This window comes from Micromesistius poutassou (genome assembly GCF_964030765.1).
Source record: "Micromesistius poutassou genome assembly, chromosome: 22".
Lineage (NCBI taxonomy): Eukaryota > Metazoa > Chordata > Actinopteri > Gadiformes > Gadidae > Micromesistius > Micromesistius poutassou.
The window spans coordinates 3,849,115-3,871,533 of NC_140292.1; the positions used below are offsets into that span (position 1 = coordinate 3,849,115).

The 22,419-nt window shown below is 43.7% G+C and overlaps 2 protein-coding genes across 2 annotated transcripts in view; both read right to left on the minus strand.

Annotated features, from left to right (window-relative positions):
• Positions 1-5,241, minus strand: part of slc45a2 (solute carrier family 45 member 2) — a gene marked incomplete at both ends in the record, with an annotated part of 10,342 nt that extends 5,101 nt beyond the window's left edge. Inside the window, 3 exon segments of the mRNA XM_084486357.1 lie at positions 3,283-3,459; positions 4,754-4,919; positions 4,921-5,241. Of these exon segments, the coding sequence (XP_084342483.1) occupies positions 3,283-3,459; positions 4,754-4,919; positions 4,921-5,241 (664 nt within the window).
• Positions 5,242-9,701: 4,460 nt separating this feature from the next.
• Positions 9,702-16,172, minus strand: amacr (alpha-methylacyl-CoA racemase). Its single transcript, XM_084486183.1, has 6 exons — positions 16,022-16,172; positions 14,905-15,179; positions 13,510-13,653; positions 12,749-12,909; positions 11,911-12,097; positions 9,702-10,484 (listed from the first exon to the last, which is right to left on the minus strand). The coding sequence occupies exons 2-6, from the start codon at positions 15,149-15,151 to the stop codon at positions 10,075-10,077; spliced, it is 1,149 nt and encodes a 382-aa protein (XP_084342309.1). The 5' UTR covers positions 15,152-15,179; positions 16,022-16,172; the 3' UTR covers positions 9,702-10,074.
• Positions 16,173-22,419: the final 6,247 nt, after the last annotated feature.

The window sequence follows — 22,419 nt, forward strand, 5'->3', positions numbered from 1 at the left end:
CTGCCCTTGTTGTGTGTTTTTTATTTATTGTGTTTTGTGATGAATCAAGAACACTACCCTGGAAATCCTGGAGTTCTCGCGAGAGCACAATTTGAATTTGCTTAGCGAGTCACTCTGGGAACAAGCAATTTACTCACTCCCAGATTCCCCTGGCCCAGAACATTCACATCACATCGGTGTATCTGTTATAGGCAGGCCAAAAGCTTTGCTGTTTTACCGACCGGATGGGGCAAGAGTCCAATCTATTGGTTAGCTCCGCTGGTAGCTTCTGGTATTCTTCTGATTGGTCGTAGTGTTATCCAATTGCGTGCAGTGATATTTACAAATGCATGCTTGGTGCCACCCCTCGAATTGGGCCATTTTCATTGCTCGTTGCCAGACCCTACAGCTTTCTAGATGTGGGTCTGGATTTCCAGGCTGCAAGAACACAGTAATGGCAGAGAATACCACAGAGGATCTGATAATGGAAGAGAGCAACGCATACCAACTGGACAGTGACATAATAATGAGACAGTATAATGGGACAGCAACGCATACTAATGGGAGAAAAAGCCAAACACAGTGTGTAAGAGTGACAAGAGTCATCCATTTAGCAGGACTATATTGACTGTTGGGGACTGGGGGGAAACCCGCAGGAGCTCATGAATAAAGGGATGAACATAAATCTGCATGATTGCAAAGATAATGGTTCTCATGTCATCGTCAGATGGTATTATCCAAATGATTACAGACATACCCAGGGTGAAGCCTCAAGGCACTCGCTCCCCCCTGCTTCCATGAGTCTGTTTGTCTCTGTAACGACCCTGAAGTCTGGGGGACAGAGGGGGTAACATGAAGCCAACTCAAACTGTACAGACTCTGGGTTTCACAAGTAAGCAAAGCAAGCAAAAGTTGGACTGTTTTAACAGATTCATCCACCTGCTTTGGATGCTTGAATCCTTCTCGTGGTGTGTAACGAGTGTAGTCTATGAATGGACATTGGATCAAATTATCCCCAAACCAAACTAATTTAAAGTGTGTCAAGCTGCATTATCCTGAGGGTTCTGCTAGCCCCGACTAACCCAAGCAGTGATCTCTTCCAATTAACACTGGCAGTGTTTCATGATGATTCAAATCATGGGCAGAGAAAATGCTTGGTATGCGAAAGAAAAATGTAATTACACACTCCCCAGTAATTATACAAGCACTCCTCTGGTTCATTCTCTTTCTTGCTCTCACTCTCTTAAACACCCAGACATTCCCACACACACACAGGCTCCCTCCAACCCCCTTAAGAAACGTCACATGATGCCAGCCTCGCTGTGGCGTCAGGGTGGTCATGACGCGGGTCATGTGTCCGGGCTCCCTCTGTCTCAGCACAGCCCCGTGACTGCAGCACATGACCCCGGGCTGGGCTGGATTATACTGGCCCCGCACCGATGGCTCACTACACCCTGGGCCTCCACGAGCAGAACACTGGCTCCTGGGCCCTCATACTCTGTGGGGTAAAGCATGGGCCTCATGTGGGGTGAAGCATGGGCCTCATGTGGGGTGAAGCATGGGCCTCAAGTGGGGTTAAGCATGGGCCTCATGCTATACTTAGCAGGCTAAACCGATGCTCACACTATCTGGGGTAAATCATTGGCCTCATGCTAGTGGTGTTTTGGTTCTGGTCAGGGTTGTTATAACGATTATGATTGTTATGATGATGTTGGGATGTAAGGAATATTAGTAGTAATTGTGGTAGTGCTGGTGGCAATAGTAGCCGTAAGGGAAGTATTAATAGTAAGAGTAGAAGTAAAAATAGTATTGCAAGGGTAGACCTTTTGCAAGAGGCAGTAGTAAAAGTAGTAAGATTAGCCTTCTATTACTAGTAATAGGAGCAACTATCTTGGCACTGCAGCTGAATAGGACAAGAGTACGAGACACATCTTTGTGTCTGGTACATTGGAACTTTTTAAGTGAGAATTAGCAAACTAACCCTATCTGCCACATAGATTGGATTGCCAAAGTGGAAAAAAAGTGACAATGTTACTGCAGAGAGGACTCGGAAAAGGTCGATTTGAAAAGAAAGACGCAGTTTTCAACTGGGTCAACTGACGTCATCATCCCATGCATCTAGAACATTAAGGGGATTTTAAATAGATAGCCCTTTTACAATCCCTCACCCTTTCATAAAACCCAGAGCCTGAGATGAAATTAGCATTTCCTCTATAGCTAATCACATTCACACAAAGCTAATAAGCAGGCAGAGCAGGGGACATTGTGTGTGTGTGTGTGTGTGTGTGTGTGTGTGTGTGTGTGTGTGTGTGTGTGTGTGTGTGTGTGTGTGTGTGTGTGTGTGTGTGTGTGTGTGCTGTGTGTGCGCAGTTGTATTTGTGGGTTTACGTGTCTATGTGTGCATGTGCACATGCATATACTGTATATACTGTGTGCATCTGTGTGTGTCTGCAAATACGTGTGTGTGTGTGTGTGTGTGTGTGTGTGTGTGTGTGTGTGTGTGTGTGTGTGTGTGTGTGTGTGTGTGTGTGTGTGTGTGTGTGAGAGAGAGAGAGTGTGTGCAGTTGTGCACGTTTACGTGTGTCTGTCCATGTCATTAGGGCATTTCAGTTATCATTAACACAGGGACACGTTCCAGATGCATGGTTCAGCGTCTAGTGTTGCAATGAACACAGTGCACACTGCACACAGTGTGTGAAGGGCCTAATATCCTAATCCCAATAGTATCCGTGTCTTTCAAGGCGCAGGATAGCATAGTTGGCTAATGTGTTAACTAGCTAGTGTTAGGCAACAGGGAGGTTCTGGACTTTGAACCACGATGAGCCCCCTGAGTCTAGCAGTCAAGATGTATCATTCAGTCAGGACGGTGTAGCCGTCAGGGTCTTGGACTCCCCAGTCTGAAGTGACTGGGCTTGAGCCACAACCTACCTGTAGGCGAATGTGTTTTTCGTAGGCGGAATCTGGAAGAATCATGAATATTAATGAGGGGATAGCCGTAGATTATCCAATCACGTTGGTTTAAATCTCTGATCCAATCCAAAAAGGCTAAAATCTGTGACGTGACCGCAGGGTAGGTAGCTTAAATTGTAATGTATATTAAACTAACGATAGTCAAACGCATTTCTCTCATAGGGTTATGGTTAGGACACAGTCACTACCTGTAGACCTCCTGAAGCAAGATGCGTCTCACCCCACACAACCCCCCCGCCCAATTGACGTATCCTCGAACCATCCTCACGGGTGGCTGTGGATCGGAGACCTGGTTAAATGTACTAGACGCTCGCCCGTCCATGTTCCACAGACCTGTGAGGAGGGCGTGGTAGTGGAGGCCTCTCTCCTTGTCCTGGTAGGAGCACACGTCAAAGAGGTAGGCCTTGATCGGCCCGTCGATGAAGTCGGCGGCAAAGTCGAACAGCACCACTCCCAGCATCACCACCACGATGGCCCATATCCTCTTAAGTTCCGGCTCACTGATGATTGCTGCAAGACGACAACACACACGCACGCACACGCACACGCACGCATGCAGACACGCGCACACACACACACGTGCGCACATACACACGCGGGCGCAGACACACACAAACACACACACACACACACACACAGACACACATGCGCACACATAGTGAGGAAACGGTGGAAACAAAACAAAACAGAACCCCTGCCGTTGACACAACATTGACACTTGACGCTCAGATTGCCAATGTCAAGAGGAGACTGAACAAGCATGCAGTAACTCTAAAGGCATGGACTAGAATAAGCAAGCAGTATAAGAATACTCAAACATCACTAGTCTTGGCAGAAAAAGGTGAATAAAAGCTATGGGTCGTTCTTTGCAATTACTAAACTGAAGGCACTACCTCAGGAACATGTCGAGATAATCAGCTTACACCGTATACCGTTATACAACACAAACACTCGTGTGTGCTTTGTAAAACAATGTGAGCTCCAACCAGAGCCGTAGCAATCCCTAAATCATCCAATCCTATACACGCATATTACACTGTGATTAGTGATCCCTTTATATTGTTTTTTGCATGAATACAGATGATTCCTTAAACTATACGTGAAGCATTATGCTCACACTCCATCATGCATATTTGCCATACATTAGTGGATGACAATATAGAGGATCATTTGTAATGGTCATTCAAGGTCAGTGGTCCAAATCATTAGTATGCCAGCAGCGGGTTAAAATGTTTTCACAGTTTTTTAATGATATTAATAGCATTCTGCCACAAACCTAGCAGCAATGCGACAAGATCAAGGGAAATACCCCCCCCCCCCCCCCCTTTCATACATAATTCTGGAGCCGAGTGTTGGGTGACAGAGCGTGGTGAAAAAAAAACGTGTGAGCGCTGCCGTCAGCCCACTGAACGGCTGTTGATAGCGTTTGTGTTCTTATCTCCCCGAGACTCGAGTCGCGGATAAGGCAAACTCCCCAAACAGGGAGTTTGTAAAATAAAATCATTTATTTTCACGGCCGTTTATATAACGGTTTGCGTAGGGGTTGTACCAGGTAGTGGGTGCCACATCCACCCCCACCCTCCCTCACATCAACCCATCCACCCTCACGTACATCCACCACCACCCTCCTCACATCCACCCACTTCCACCCTCACATCCACCCGACCCCTCACATCAACCCATCCCCCTTCACATAGACCCCCCCCCACCTCCCCTGTCATCCACCCACCCCCACCCTCACATACATTTCACCCTCCCCCCCACCCCCCCCCCCCCGCGCCCGCGCCCCCGCCTCCCCGCTCACCTGAGACCACGGCGTCGCCGTTGAGGAAGAGGCTGATGCCCAGCAGCATGAGCAGGCCCAGCGCCAGGATGTAGGGCCGCCGGCGGCCCCAGGACGCGCGGCAGTAGTCGCTGGCCGAGCCGATGACGGGCTGCAGCAGGAAGCCCAGGATGGGGCTGATGAGCCACCACCAGGCTGTAGAGGCTGCGCGGCAGCCCCACGCTCAGCAGCACGGGCGTGACGAACGCCGCCTCCACCGCGTAGCAGAACTCGCGGCCGAACATCACCAGGCCGTGCAGCAGCAGCCGCCCGCGCGACCGCCGCGGGGGCTCCACCGCGCCGAACACGCCGTCGCCGCCGCCGCCGTCCCCCATCGACTGCTTGCTCGCGCGGGTGGGACACCAGTCCAGGGAGGCGGTGGTGGTGGTGCCCGTGGTGGTGGTGGGGGAGTGCTCCGGGAGCCGGCAAGGCTGGGGCTGGGTGGACTGGTCTTCCACTAACAGAGTCATGGTTTAAAACTCTGGAAGGAGCGGGGGAGGAGGAGGGGGGGGGGGGGGAGAGAGAGAGAGAGAGAGAGAGAGAGAGAGAGAGAGAGAGAGAGAGAGAGAGAGAGAGAGAGAGAGAGAGAGCGAGAGAGAGAGAGAGAGAGAGAGAGAGAGAGAGAGAGACCTGTGTGTGAAGAGATGAGTCGGTCTTGTCCAGTCGGCCCTGGTTGGTGGATAACCGTTTCTCAAAGTTCCTCAAAGTTCCTCAGAGTTCCTCAAAGTTCCTCAAAGTTCCCCAGTCCCTCCGCTGGTCGCTCGGTAAGGCGGCTTGGTGGATGGTCCTCCGCTCTAGTGCATAACTGGGGAACGGAGCAGCAGCAGCAACACACAACCACCATGCATCACTCTCTCGCTCGCTTTCTCTCTCTCTCTCTCCCTCCGTGTGCGGGAATGGCAGGCCTCTCTGATTTAGTCTGAGGAGGGCAGGGGGCAGTGCAAGGCGATGACCATGACGAGAGGGGAGGAGAGAAGCGTGGAGGCGTGTGTGTGTGTGTGTGTGTGTGTGTGTGTGTGTGTGTGTGTGTGTGTGTGTGTGTGTGTGTGTGTGTGTGTGTGTGTGTGTAGATCAATTGTTTTATTGCCCTCACCGTCACTGAGGCCTGAGGTGCTGCGTGACTGAGAATCTGTGGCAGACTATTTCACCCATTGAGAAGGAGTTAAAGGAGTAAAGACATTGTTACAAAGGGAGGAAAATCTTTAAGAAAAGCCTGCACAAGGCGGGATGACTTGGTGAGGCGCCTTTGAGGTCAGAGCATCATGTGGTGGTTGGTGTTTACATTTTGGCCCAGGGGCTTAGATAGAAAGGCGAGAAGAAGATAGAATGGCTTGAGGGGAGTACAACACACAGACCATTAAGTCCTTGAATGGCAACAAAGGCACAAGCGTTTCATTAACTGTAATGGCAGTTCATGGAACTTCCGTCGCAAAACACTAACCATGATTAGTGTCTTTTATTAAACAAACGCTTAATCAAATCGTGTCAGCAACCAACAATTTCAATTACATCCTGTTGTTATGATATTTAATGATAGTGATATTTAATCAAACCAAAACATAAACAACAGTTGACTACCCACATAAAAGTAGTTGAAAGAGCCATGCTGGGTCGAGGAAAATGGAAGTGAGATCCACTGTTATTTTCCCATCCCAGCACTGTCAGGTGTTGGCCTTACACCAAGAATCACCAGACTATACCCAGAAAATCACAAGAGAATCAGGACCAGGCAGGCACAACCACACACAGAGCAGACAAACACATCCACACACTCAGGAATGCAGGCCTTTTATTTTAGGGAATACCCATACATTTAATATATTTAACGACAAGACAAAAAGTGTCGGTCATATGAACTTTTGTGTACACACAACTTTTAACGTGCCTTCAATGTAAAGTAAGAATATCCTGGGTAGCCAAACATAGACAGATTTAACCTTACACACACACACACACACACACACACACACACACACACACACACACACACACAAGGAGACATTTGTGGGCTGCCTTTGCAATGCTTTAAGCTGATCAAGTGATGGATCATGTGACTCCCAGCCACAGCAGCTGAGCAGTGAAGCAGGAGGAGAAAGGGGGAGGAGTCATTGAGGTGAAGAGAAAAGAATGCTTTGAGCTATTAGGTTGTTTCTGCTGTATAATTTAAGCCATGCTATATTACCGGAAACAACACTACAAGCTAAAGAATTAGTTATACTATCTTAAGCCAAGCATGGCAAACAAATTCAAAGATGAAGGACCATTAAGAATAAAGTTGAGGTCGAGGGGACCATCTTCTCTTTTGTTAATCATATATTATCTATATAATTATATATTGGAGAGACTGTAAGAAACCCTTTGTTTAGTTTGACCTATGAGTAGTCAAGCGTGTGGACCACAGATTGTACAAGGCTATGTCTTATAATAATAGAGCACTTGTTTATGTTTCCGCTTCTCATTGAGCCTCACGCTGTACTGATGTCCTCCGTGATTAAGAATATAAACAACGTGACTCGACCAAGGGTTTGGAATTTATCATCCTGTCAAATGTACAATGTGACGGCCTTTCTGCAACTCTACAAGTCCTTAACTTGTAGGTACCTAAAAAAAATGCTAAAATCGCTTAAGCTTCTCTAATAGAATTAGAGAATTAGAGAAAAGAACTCTGCTCCTTGAAGAGATGTGTTCACATCATGCTATGACAACAATGAAACAACGTATTGCGCTTCACACCAAAGATGAAAAGCCATCTTTACGCCATTGGTGTAAAAGTGTAAAATTATGATGTAGTGCACCCTGCCTGAATTCAAAAGACACCCTATACTTCGATATTATGAAATGAGTTAAAGGATTATCAACATACAGAAAGGGATAACATTAAGGAAATAGATTTCACACCGGTTGGCCACAAAATGAAGGAGGAGGAGGAGGTGGTGGTGGTGGTGGTGGTGGTGGTGGCGTGTGGGGATGGTGTGAGCGAGTCGCCTGAACGCGTAACGCTGGTGACTTGATGACTGAGACTATAGTGTCTTCAGGCTTATCAATATGAAATGTGCCCTGCTGTTAGTTTTCATCTCCTTTCTCCCCTGTATTGAGTTACACTGCCAGGTACCCCTCACCTCCTTAATTCCTTGGAGGTACTCCAAAGAATTGAACGCATTTCCTTATTAAATTCTATGTTCAATTCCCTATATATTCTATAGATTTGATATGCGATTTTTTCCTTTCTGCAGCTTAATGACATAACGCATTCAAGTCATTCTCATAATGTTTTTTTCCGAGAGACATGAGGAAACATTGCATAATGGTTTCCCAGTTCTACATTTACATTCTCATTGAGCGAGCGAACCTCCAAGCCGACCAGATCACACTGCTCAGTTTCCTCAAAGCCTCCTCCAGCACATCCAGGGAGACACGCCTTTTGTCTTGCCCCCTGCTGAGAGAAGTAATGACTACGATCAAAGGCCCCCTGTACGCACTTATCTGGTGGAGGATCAAGGGAGGAAGATCCCCACTGAAGATGCACAGTCTGAGGCGATCACCATCATCACCTCCACCTTCACCACCTCCACCATCACCACATCCACCATCTCCACCTCCACCACTATGTAGTTGACTTAACTTCAATGATGCTCACCTTTTTGAGTGGGAATAAGAGTTATTATTTATGCTTTGCTTTAAGCACTTTGAGTTGCCATGCCTTACCTCGCCATACCTTGCCTTTGTATTACCTTTGATTATATTGTATTTGTGAGCAAAATATTGAGTTGTTTATTATTCAAATTCAAAAAGGCATTGGGACTTTGAGTGAATGACTCTCTCCTCAAAGCCCTTATAGCCATGGTCTGATCTCGCACCTGAACCTCACTGTGAATGACCCTGTCTATGGCCCGGCCTTGTGAGAGTCAGATGGATTAAGTCACACCACATACATTCCTCACATAACTGCATGCCTTATGGCTTTATGTGTGTGTGTGTGTGTGTGTGTGTGTGTGTGTGTGTGTGTGTGTGTGTGTGTGTGTGTGTGTATATATGTTGATGCGTGCATGTGTGTGCATGTGAACTTTAATAGCTCATTAGGAACAACTGACCGGACAAGATGTGAGGAAGGAACAAAGTGTTTAAGCCATGAATAAACTGTATGGAGAGAGAAAGCTAGAGAAAGAGACCCTAATGGAGGAAAATCTCAGTTGATCCAGTATGACAAATTTGTTTAAAGGTGGTAAAATATGGACCTTTTAAAAATGAGAAATACTGTGTAGTGTCACAATCAAATGTAATCACGCACAGTTCTAAAACTGAAAGACGAAAGATAGCGAATTTCAGTGTAGATAAAAATAAAAGAAATAAAAATAATGCTGGTGGGTTTTCCAATCAGACTGAATGGTCATGGAGAACAGAATACAGAAAAAATTAGAGCCCCTATACTCCTGCATATAATGACACAGAATTGTGTCTCTGGTGGATTACATGTGTGGTTGTCCGTCTGTTTTCCCCTGTGTCTCCCCTCTCATTCTCTGTAGGTGTCATCAGCCAACCCCTTGTCCAATCTGGCAGGTGTCCGTCGGCCAATTCGTCATCAGTGCCTTGAAAAATTGCACAGATTTCCCCGTTGTAATCCAATCCGTTGTTCGTCTGTTTGGTTGATGTGTCGTGGCTGGTCATTCTTCTGTGCTTGGTACACCATAGGGGTTTAGGTGAATAGGTAAGATACCCTTGGGTTTACACTATCATCACATAGCTTTTCCTATGGTATCCCATCAGGTTATGTATGTATTAGCCTAGGTTGTGTGTGTTCTCTAGTAGTTTATCAAGGCACCTACAGCGAACGAGAGTGGAGACACAGAGGAAAACACAAGGACAACAACTACACACGTAACAGATGTCCAGAATGTCTTCATACCCCATTTGCACACACACACACAGAAAATACACTAAATTTCAATCCATTTTTATTGCTGGTCAAAAACGTATTTATGTATAATATTTACAATATAACGTCAGGCAATGTTCCTGTACTTTAAGGCACCATTATTCAAGACCCACAATACTATTTTCAGAAAATGTTGATTAAACTAAATTGTTATTTCATTGTATTAAGATAAATTATAGTACTGTCACATACTTAATTAACAATTCATTAAAACAGAATATCCTCAGCCCCCCAGAGGCAGCGTTTCAATTGGCTGAGAGTTAACAGCACAAGGCGTAATTCTCCTTGGTTCTCCTTTACACAATTGCATTTGTGTAACACATTCATTCACCCGCAGTTGGCTGGAGGAGCCGCTTACATTTCACCAAGCTCACAGCTTGGCCTCGGGAACGTTATGCTCTATGACACCAGCTGCCATAAAATGTTCCACTTCTTGGCTTTTAAAGCCGTACTCCGCCAGAACCTCGCGGGTGTGTTGTCCGATGCGAGGGTCCCGTTCCAGGCAGGGTTCGGCGGGGGTACGGGACAGAACGGGAGCCGGACGGGGGCTCTCGTCCTCTCCGCGGGCCCTGACGAAAGACCCCCGTTCCTTGTTGTGGGGGTGGGAGCTCACCTGGTCAAAGGACAACACGGGCGTGACGCAGGCGTCCGTTCCGTCGAAGACCTGCGACCACTCCGCCTGGGTTTTAGTGGCAAAACGACCCTCGAACACGCGCTTGAGCTCCGGCCAATCGTCAGGGCTCATCTGAGGGGGCAGGTCTGCGGCGTCCAATCCCAAGCCTGGGAGAAAAAAGAAACAAGAGGTTCAGAAGGTGTCAGGTGTCAGAGACAAGCCTTTAAAAAAATATGACGAAGAGGAAGCATGTCTTCAATACAACTCCTACATTTATAGTCACGGGAAAAAAAACATGAAATACCTTTGGTGCAAAATGGGAACAGGGAGAGATGATTCGACTCAGAATCACAGTGAAACTAGCTAATGTCAAGTAAATCTTGTTGTGTCGGCCTCTGGGCACGCTTTCTGATAAGACGGGAAGCAGAGCAGTCTGCCGGCATTCAGGAGGACAAATGTGATTAGAATTACCCCCCCAAATTCTATTCCATCTCTCGCTTTCCTCGGTATTAAATTGCATCTCAAAATTGACTTGTGCCTTATTGAGCCTCACTACAGAACAGTGTACCACAACAAAGACCATTGACGGACAGGTCCGATATGAGCCTTGGAGTCTTGGAGATTAAGCCGTGTGTGTGTGTGTGTGCGTTTGCCTTTGGTTGCATTGGTCTAAAAAATTAAAAGCTTGATCCCATTCATTGAATTGAATAACTTGGTGCTTAAGCCTTCATGTTTTGTGCCATGGAATGAGCATGCAATGAGCTCAGGTTTACATCAAGTGCTATATACGGCACTGTAGCTGAAGTCGTAGATTTCCCCCAGACTGTTTAAATATTAAAATCGAATCAATTGTCCATCTTTCATCACTTGTCTGCATGCATGACAACTATTAATACATGAGGTGGATTACCATGCTGTAGGTTTGATTTAAGAGCTATTATCTGGCACGAAAGCGGTGCTGTCATGTACAGCGCCGGATTATCCATAAGGGACTTGGGCCCGTGCCCAGGGGCGCCAACCATTGACAACCAGTGGGGGGGCACCACATGAAACAAGCTATATGTAAAAAATGACATATTATTATATTATTCATTTGAAATTGTTGAAAGACCAAACATTACTTGTTTATGAATAATTCATTTCACAAAAATAACAATAATAATAATAATAAATAAATCAAGACGACCACATTCACGCTCCCTCCGCAATCTGTCAGAATTGGGTTGATCCACAAGTGCGCGCAAATGCGCAACTTGATAGATAGGAGACCATGATTATGACAAATGTTTGGGATAGCATACTAACCAGGTTCAAGGCAACTACTGAGACTTAGCAGAACGTCTTTTGGAGTCACGGCGTTCTTAAGTGGCATGGCAGGAGGATCAGTGTGAGAAGTACGGAAATGCCGCGATTTGAGATATTGAAGGAGTTACTTGCCTATATGAGAAGGAGACCAAAAGGGTCAAAAAACAAAGATAGATTTTGACACTTTGTGTGGGAAATACGATCCCCTGGGGGAGATGAATGCACGCCTCCCTCCCAGAAAACAGAGACAGAGACAGAGACAGAAGGTCTCGGTACACTACGACGCACCGCGGAGCAGCTGCAGGTAGAACTGGGGCTCGATCGCCCCGACGGCCACGTGCTTCCCGTCGGCGGTCCGGTACGTGTCGTAGAAGGGGGCACCGCTGTCCAGCATGTTCCGCCCCCGGCCGCGAGCCCACATGCCGATGGCACCTGACTTCCATATGAAGGAGCCCATGTAGGCCGCGCCCTCCACCTGAGAGAGAGAGAGAGAGAGAGATACTGCAGACTCAGAGGAGATGCATATTGCATTATTAATTGACCCGTTATATATATATATATCGGACCATTACCATCTAATTTAAAAATGTAATTCAAAAAAATTATAATTCAATCAGCTCATTCATACAGGTATGTAAATATATAAACACAATTTTATTATATTCTTTATCCTTAACTCTTAATCCTTAACTCTTAACTCTCCCAACCACAATAACCAGCCATACATGTTCGCCTTGATGTCGATAATTAGCAAGGACGTGCATTATTTACTTTACTTTATTTTGTATTTGCTGCTGTACACCTCAATTTCCCTCACAAGATTATTTAAGTGTTGTCGTATCTCTTATCTTTTAATAGGATTAAAAAATAAGAAAGTAGTTCATGATTAAAAAAGGAATTTTTTTTTTTTTAATCCAACAGCAGATAAAAAAGCACTTATATGCAGACCGCTGTATGAGACTCTCTATAGGAAGGAAATAACGCGGGGAACAAGTCCTCCTACACAAGAAACGATCATGCTTCTTTAAGCAGACACGGCTGATCCTCACTGCATGGCATCACTTCGGCTGAGTAGAGACCAACTAACCACCAGCAGCACGTATACATCTCAGCACGCAGCACCCACCATGCTGGCATCGATGACCTGTCCCTGGCCAGATCGGGTCCGCTCCAGCAGGGCGAGGACTATCCCGAACGCGCAGGTCAGGCCCCCTCCTGCGAAGTCCGCCACCAGGTTCAGCGGCGCATAGGGCTTGTCTCCGTCACGACCCAACCTGGACAGCAGACCTTTGGCGGGAACATTGAGAGGGAGATAGAATAAGAGCACAGAACACGACTGTTTGTCGTTTGGAAATGTTGTTTCAATATCAAACCATTTTCTTTAAGCATGTCAGGTCCTGTCTCAAACCTAGCCACACATACAAACATTTTGAAAAGGTTTAAGGCAAAGTAGGGCAAGTTAATATTATTCACTTTAATGTAACAGCTTACGTCAGTACATTAATTTGAGATGCCCTTTTGAAAAGACTAACTAATTTGACATTTCACTCACTCACAGTGGCGGAGCCAGAGGGTGGCCAGTGCCAACCCCCCCCCCCCCCCCCACTGATCACTCACTAACCTTATTGAATATTTTATTTTATTTAAATAATTACATTCAGCAGAATTACCCTCTGGCTTGAGAGTAAATATTACATCATCCCAATTTGAGTCAGCATGAGGTAGCGTTTTCTTAAAGGAGACATATTATACCACCAGCTGTGAGTATGAATAGCTGTTACATGCAGTCTTGTAACGGCTAATCACACTCACACCTGGTGGTATAATATGTCCCCTTTAAACGAATGCATGTATGGATTTCAATATCTATAAACTCAAAGCCATTACCCGACATGGCGAGGTAGTTAATATCGTGTCCGGCAGCCGTGGCATAGGGCCCACTCTGTCCGTAGCCAGTCAGCCGAGCGTAGATAAGACCCGGATTCTCTTTCAACAGCTTCTCCGGACCCAGGCCCAGTTTCTCCATTACACCTGGAATTTGGTTTGAAATAAAATCCTAAATGTATCGCTTTATTAAGTCAATAGTAAAACTGGTATAGTGTATTAAGAGTATAGAGTCTAGATTTGGGACATCTGAACAGAGTCGCTAATCACACACGACTAGGAACAGACATTCCTATCAAAAATAGCATAAATTAATTATTCTACTTCTTTCAAACAGGCTGCAGGATAGAGCACCTAAAGGGAAATGAGAGATCAAAGTGAGTGGACTTTCCTTCATGCATGATTTAACACCACTACATTCGGCAAGGTTATTTAAGCAATAGATCACGACAGGCCGTGGTATACGCTCATTATACCACAGTGAAGGGGGTCGCCGCCCCTCCGCTGCGCGTCGGGACGGACAACGCCCCTTCACTGTGGTATAATGACCGTATATCACTGACTGAAGTGATCTATTGCTTTTATAAAACGGTTACGTAAATATGGCGAAATTAAAGTCATAGACACCCTCAATTTTGAAAAAGCTAGAAAGTCGAAAAAGCATTTTTTTTAACGAATACAAAAAAGTAGTCCCTCCTGGCTGCCGGCAAAGTGTACGGCGGTTGCTATGCAACACACTGTAGCGTCCTTCAGAGAGAAGGCTAGGCTAAAGACGGTAGCTTGGTTCGCCGGCAATTTAGCCTTCTATCGAGTTCACTCGAACTCGATAGTAGGCTAAATTGCCGACCGTGTGCCTATTGCTTTACAACATTTCCACCCTCTCCAGCAATCAACATGTTTTTTAGGCTTCAGTGAACTACGCTATCGCTTTTATATATACATAAACAACAGTTAGAGTTAGGCGCGGAGTGATACTGAACTCTGTAAACTGAACGGGCGTCATAGCTGTGTGTATACGCTCAATATACAACGGTTGGGAACCAATCAGATCGCTTGATTTAGGCCCCCCGTTTTATAATTGCTTACTAATGATGCTGAACATTCCGATAATCACCCAGACTTTCCGAAACCGAATTTAACATTTTGATATACTGAACCGAACAGAAATATACATTTTTCCAATAGACCGAACTGAATAAACCAATATACTGAACAGAACTTACATTTACATTTAGCAGAAGCTTTTATCCAAAGCGACTTAGAATAAGTATCTTTGTGAAACAATATATTTCTGTCGGTACAGTAAGGATGTTCATACTAGAACCAAGTGCCAAGCACTAACTATTGTTAGGTAAACCTAAAAATTAACTTTTGTGTTCCAAAACTATTGGAGCCCACCTTTACGATAGGGCTCCAGAACAACATCTGATTGCACACACAGCTTCTTGAGGATAGCCACGCCATCCGGTGTCTTTAGGTTGAGGGCCACCGAGCGCTTTCCTCGCGCCTGGGTGTCCAGCGCCATGGCGACCTTCGTCCGGTCCACGCGAATCACGCTAGCGCCAAAGTCTGCCAGGATCATGCCGCAAAATGGCGCAGGCGCCAGGCCAGCCAGTTCAATGACACGAATACCAGCCAGTGCCATTGGAAGCGGTGATAACGTAAAACAATACCTAGGGAAAATACAATAACAACCGTTTAGAAAGATGAAATCTCATGTATTGGCCTGTTTTAAGTATAAATATATAACTACTTCCAACTTCCAACAGTTGGGTAGAATGCAAAGCTTTTTCATTCATATTCATTTATTTAATTTGATTAGGGCGGCAGTAGCTCAGGAGGTAGAACGGGTTGGCTGGTAACCGGAAGGTTGCTAGTTCGATCCCCAGCTCCTCCTAGCTGAGTGTCGAGGTGTCACTGAGCAAGACACTACTACTTTCATTACTACTCCCGACCTGTCGCCTTGCATGGTTGACTTGCAATATTGTAAAGTGCTTTGGATAAAAGCGCTATATAAATGCAGTCCATTTACCATTCATAAAAAAAATGTTGAATGTGGATAAACAAAGTAATATATGCATTTGTCTGAGACAAGGTCGAACTTGTATTTATTCTACATCACTCTTTTCGATGAATCACTATTTGACCCAGTAGTCTACCTAACGTGTCAAATAGGGCTAGTCAATGTGTCAGACTATTAGTACAAGGTCCAAAGGTGGTCTCCATACAAGCCAAATAAGTTGCTGTCCGAGATCGTTCCTGATTGTTATAAAACACGATTGAAACGCCATACACGTACCAATATGTATTTTACTGTTAAACACATCAGAAATTAGGGAGCGTGCTGACTATTTGACGACAATGCAATCGACTCAATGGCTGAGCTCTTCACTAAAGAAATTTGTTTTGTTATTACACTTAAGTATCCATCTAGCATGTAGCATTTAGCATGTTTGCACCATGTATACATGAATCGGCCCCTGTAGACATGTTTATGAACTTATCCATTGTTTACCTTTAAGGAGATGTCAGCATGAGTGTGACACTCGCGAACAGCAGCTACGGATCATGGATCAGGTGCTATCCAGTTGTACGGCACGCTGGTACGTGCAAGTCGTAAGGTGATTTAGATGGCGCTATCCAGTTGTATGGTACGCCATGGTCCGACCCATTGGCCTATAAAGAAAAGGTCCGACCTGCTCTAGTGAGAACGTGACGTAATTTCCTGGCTTGCAACGCTTATAGTTTTCCCGTTTCTCATTGGCTAGTCATTGTTATTGTTAGCTACATTAGCCTTTTTAGCAAACCAGCTCGAAAACAAACAACACGACTTTACATTGTATTGCACGCACAGCAAGACCGTGCGTTGCATAAATTGGTTACCGGAATAAAGTAGCAATGTAATCAAGTGTGTAAGAGCATTTCAAATCTACATTAAAATGACCAACGTGGCATGTAATTTTCGTAGGCGGAATCCGGGAAAAGTTACGCCTCAAGCGCTAGGGTTGAAGCCCATACATCATCATGTATGGGCTTTAAATAATAAAGGTTTGTTTTAAAGTATATCAGCCACTGTAGGCCTGTATATATATATATATATATATATGTTAACAAATAATAAACACTTACAAATTGACAAACATTAACATTATAACAAATGCAACAATGCCTAAAAAAGCAAAAGTAAGCATACAAACAAAGATCCTTTAGAACTCTGTTAATAATAATGTTGCTTATGTAAAAAAAATGTTGCTACCAAAGATTCTAGAGCCCTCTTGAGTTGCTACTGAATTGTAACCTTTGCACTTGCCCATTTATCTATTGCATCAAATGAAACAGTTTGTGCCGCACTGTTTTCAATTGAAATTGAATTGAATTGGGTTAAGCGATCATTACTCATGTTGGAAGGTATGTCATAGGCATTGTCATACATGGATACTGTTAGATTTGGAAAAAACAAATCATGTTCTCCTGTAGGAGGACATTTAATTTATCCAGAGCCTTTTCATGACCCCTAAGTAGACAGCTCGCTGGGTAAATTTCCTGAATGATATCCCTTGAAACATCAAGGGCATATCTTGTCACTGATTCCCCAACTCAGCTTTTGTCATGTGTTCCATTTTAAAGATGAATTTTTCGGACACAGGCTGAAGATTGCAAAATCTGTCAGACAACTCCTGGATTACTGGAAATGCCAACCGAGATTGAATGTCAGAGAAAGGTACCCTCAATCTGCTGAGACCAGATAACTATGTTCCTAAAAACTGTTGGAAGAGCTTAAAATAATTGGCAAGGTAGTTACAACTACGTAACTCTCACGCATCTGGCGTGACACTCACGCAAGAGATATCACGCTTAATAGCCCATCTTTGAAAAATTAATAATTAATTAATAAAATTAACTTTTTTCCGTCCATTCACTGTTGATCACTCACTACTAGACCACAGAATATACAGGAAACATGCTCGTTAGATCTATCTATTTATCTATCCATCTATTCGAACCTACAAACCTGGTTTCATTTACTTACTCAATACTTAATCTAAAATTACAGCCAGGGTATCAAAATGAACATCAAATGTGCATTTTGCATTGCATTATGTGATACCCAACATTTGAACAAGAGAGAAAGATGGCAAAAATATACCTCAAAGAGCTTTTCAGAGAACTTCTCTTAAATAGCATGATCCTTTCCAAAAACTCTTTCTCTCTCCCTCCAGTCTCTCTCCCTTCCTCCTTCCATGTCTTCTGTCTCTCTGCCTCTCTGTGTGGACTGTGGACCTTGTTGGAATTCAACTAGAAATTGTTAGTTTGGTGTTACTTAGCCTATAATTTTATTTATATTAAAGTATATTTTATATTTAAGTGCCTTTCGAGCTAATCACGGAAAGAACAAGTCAATATAGGCATCAGTTTACTGAATCTCTTGGCTTCTATAGGCTACATAATCCATAGGCTATAGAGTTTCAAATATTAAAATATTTTAAAAGGACATAGTATTTTAATTCAGATTTAACATTAATTCCATGTTGTTACTTTTCATATCAGTCATTAGGCTAAATAAAGTCACGTTTGGCAATTAGCGGGGTCCAAGATACCTATTCTCGCAATATAGACCCTAAAGGTTTTCTCATGGTTTGACAGCCCTCCTCAAAACAAAATTACAAGGTGTCTTAATGTAGTGTAGGCTATCAACCAATAACCAAATTACTAAACTAATCAAAGGCCATGACACACTGTTACCTTCTGTTAAATTCCTTCTTTCTGGGTCAGACTGGGAATAAATTCTGAGGTCTTGGTTAAATACATATCTATGGCAGCAGGTAGGCCTATCAGTATACAGCTGTGTTCCCATGTCAATGCATGATTAAATGCATGATTAAAAAATATCTAAACACATTTTGAATGTCCTACGTCAACAACAGCCAATGGCTTTCATATAAGCCGTCCCTCAATTTGTTTATACTAAGTAAACAAGGACTGTTTTGTAAAGAAAATCGGGTTATGGTCATCAAAAACGTTCGCCGCGCGCGCTCTTCGCACGCCCACTGACATTTTGTAGAGTCTCACTCCAAGTCCCAAAGTTGGCAACCCTGCGTACACACGCAGCTCTTGGCCACACACTTTCATCTTCATCGTACAGCGTTCCTAAAACTTACAGCGTTCCTAAAACTAAAGCTTACAAAAAGTGTACATTTGTGGGGTACAAATTTTAAAATCCACTGGTAACACTGGACAGGTAGACATCGCTATGGTGGACATCGCTATGGTTATCACACAGACCCTCACTCACTCACTCACTCACTCACTCACTCACTCACTCACTCACTCTCTCTCACACACACACACACACACACACACACACACACACACACACACACACACACACACACACACACACACACACACACACACACACACACACACACACACACACACACACACACACTTCTCTTTATCGCATCATCTCCATTGTGTTGTTTCCTTTAGGTGGGATCTGACAATACCACAACCACAGCCCTATGAGCACTATGTCACCATGACCTATTATTATACGATAAATAAAGACATCCTTATCTGTATCAGTATAACGGCTCCTCTGTCCTGGAATCGTTTTGGCCCCATGAATTGCATGCCCTGCCAATGAACTCTTGACTCTTGGCTCAACATTGGAGTCACTGTTAAAGTCAAACTCCACACTTTAAGGCTTTTCCAAGCTTTGTTGATGCGATGAAACCGCACAGTAGCTGATGGTGCATATGGCAAGCCAATTTGAATTTAAGATATCTGAAAAGGGACATGTAGATATCTTGAATTAAAGATATCTTGAACTGGAATTATGACTAGTCAGAATCAAATTGTAGATATCTCAAACTGGAATTACAGATATCTACAATTCAGTTGCAGATATCCGTAATTCACATAGTGGATATCCGCAATTGAATTGTAGATATCTGTAATGAGAAACCCCATAGACATGAATGGCAAAAAAGACGTCATTTCTCCTAGGAGGAATGTCTTTGTGGATATCTGAAATGACAATTGTGGATAGGAAGAATGTAGTTGCGGATATCCAAAATGTTATTTTTGTCTAGGCGAAACTGAATTGCAGATATCTGCAACACATATCCAGTCTAGCGAATTTATGTCAAATTGGCTTGCCATACGCCTCACCCTACTTGCTCCTGACGAGCTGGCTGTTGCCCGGTTGACTCCGCCGTCAGTGTGTGAATGTGTGCATGAATGGGTGAATGTCAGTCAACACTGTAAAGCGCTTTGGATAAAAGCGCCACCAGTGATACTGAGCAGATACTGATGATACTGGCTACAGCATGCAATAGACAAAATAAACAAAAAACATATAATAACCTCTTTCTTTAAATAATGTTATATATTAAGACTAGAGTAATCATTGATATTGCCAACACTAGTGGTATCACATTGTCTAATTTAATTCGCTCAAAACGTATTGTCTTCTACAATGTCATTCTTGTTTTCAGCAGCACAGCAACACAATGGTCAGCTCACAGAAGGTCTCCGAGTTAAGAGGTAGGCCTACTGGTGGTGTAGGAGCTGGTGGTGTAGGACCTGTAAAGAGAACGTATCAATGCCTCCCCCTGTTGGAAGTAGTTGAGAAATACATGTGTTTTTTTTTACATTGAAAGAGTTCGCAGACTCCTTAAATAAACAATGTATGTTTGAAAACAATTTTCCATTTTAATTATATCACAAATTGACAGATAATAATTAAAAAAGCATGTTTCCGATTTAGTTGGTCTTTTTTTCTAATTTTGTTTCGTAAAATGCACAGAGGTCTATTCATATCAAAGGACTCAACAGCTGCATTATAAACAATGGGTTAGGGTTAGGGTTTACCCTACAAGGATGAAGTAAGTTATACACATTTGTCAATTTGATTTGATTTTTTTATGCTTTACATTTAGATATTATTCTGTAAATATAAAGAGCAATGGCTCAAAATCGAAAACGTTAAAAGCATGAAACAAAGAAATACATGCTTATGATTTCCTTCTAGTAGAGGCCATGTTTCCACGGTGTAGTGCAGCTGTTGTTGCATTAAAATAGACCTACTTCCATTTTGAATTTACTGCCTTGAAATTCAAACATCTAAAGGGGATTCCGAAAGGTCAGGTGGGAGGTTGACCTGATTGATTGATTGATTGCTGTGTCCGGCAGATATGGCCCCAGCTGCTTGTCATTCCCAGAGCCTTGTCCTAGCCAATCACAGCCTGTGACCCGTGACTCTGTGACACACTATTAGTAGTGCATGATCAGAATACCACATGCTCACTGAGTCTCCCTGAGTGGACTGGGTTGGAGGTGAAATGTGAGGATACACAACATACAAGGTCATGCACTTTCGATGGGGAAGTGATTCAACGTGTCATCAAGCACGATGCGTCATTTCCACCATCTTCTTCTTTTTTTGTGTGTTTAGAGGCCAGTGTACAATTCGACACTAGTATCGTAATACATAGAAGAGATAAAAACATTTGAGGGACCTCAAATGACCCAACGAGATGTCCGCTACTGTCTCATAATTTACAGCTGTGCATTCTTTCCCCTCTGCCGACTAACACGCTATGGGTGTATGGAGTTCTAGGAACCAACCACATCAGCACAAAAATAAAAGCGTGGAGTAATCATATAATATATCAACAATAACAGAAGGTCTGTATGCTATAATGCACCACCAGACTCACACACAGTGGACACAGAGCAACAGGTCTAGACTGAATCAAGCATGCACTCATCTCGGAGAAATTCTCAACCGCAGATTCTATAAATACAGAAATGACCGAGGTCAGGACCGCGCTGAACTCATAGCTGGCTACGAGCATGGTCACTCTCCCTCTACTTTGTTTTATTTTGTTGTTACTGCCCACCATGTGAGAGTTAGCCTATAAGAGTCATGTACATCCATTGTCTTATTGAATACATCCTTGGAAAATTGCTGCCTGTATCGTCCCATGACCATGCTCTAAAATTAAATCAAATACTTGCTATTAAGAAGGGTCCCAATATAAGTTATTCTTCATTGGCTATGTCCCCTGTAGCAATAAATCAAATGTGTGATGATGATAGACCCTGGGCTATCATCCATCCAGAACACAGAGGAAAACAACACCTCGACAGGGGAGCTGGCTTTCAAGTAGTGCACCCAGGCACTTCTTTACCTGTGAACACATCGTTAGAACACCCTCAGCCCTCAGCACAGTCTTGTATTGTGTTCTCTTATAACAAGGCTTCGTTGTTTGAATCCTCTTGAATATGTCCCTGCAGTTTGTGAGGGAACCCAGCCCGTAGATTAAAGTCAAAGCAGCACCAGAGACCATGTTCATGGGAATAACCTGCAGGAAACATGCCGGTATGAGAGCTCCTAATTGGATGATGGATTGGTGAGATCCAACTGAGCGGTCTGGTAAGACAATGGAAAACAACTGGACAACTGGGAAAAAAGCATTTAGGGAGCACATTCATCATTGCTTACGTTTGTTTTAGCAGTTTTATTAGGGCGTGTTTTTTTTTCATTACACACAATGCACAATTGCTGTTTATTGAAGGCTCTGTGTTGAATATTTAATCAAAACAGCAGTATGCAAAAGATGTATGCCCTGTAGGTCAGCAGCTGTAGAGTCCAGGCCATGTAAATACAGAGGGAATAAATGGAAAAACAACAATGAAGTAAACAACTTTAAAGAGTTTAAGTCTTTAAGCCCTCACAATCTTTCCCTAATTCAGTGCTGCAAATATTTTCAACAGTACAGTTGAAAATAATAGTTCCATAAGCACACTCGCATTAGGATCAGACTTCCTAAAGAGAGCTGTTGAGCTGTTGATTTGTAATACAAATAATTGACTAATCAAATCATTTTCAATTTAAATGTAGTA

Excerpts from the sequence above, each read along its gene's own strand:
- amacr (XM_084486183.1), bottom strand. The coding sequence starts at position 15,151 with ATGGCACTGGCTGGTATTCGTGTCATTGAACTGGCTGGCCTGGCGCCT. Across the intron at positions 13,654-14,904 it reads TCTGGAGCCCTATCGTAAAG|GTGTAATGGAGAAACTGGGC; the intron begins GTGGGCTCCAAT and ends ACCAAATTCCAG. Across the intron at positions 12,910-13,509 it reads TAACTACCTCGCCATGTCGG|GTCTGCTGTCCAGGTTGGGT; the intron begins GTAATGGCTTTG and ends TTCCCGCCAAAG.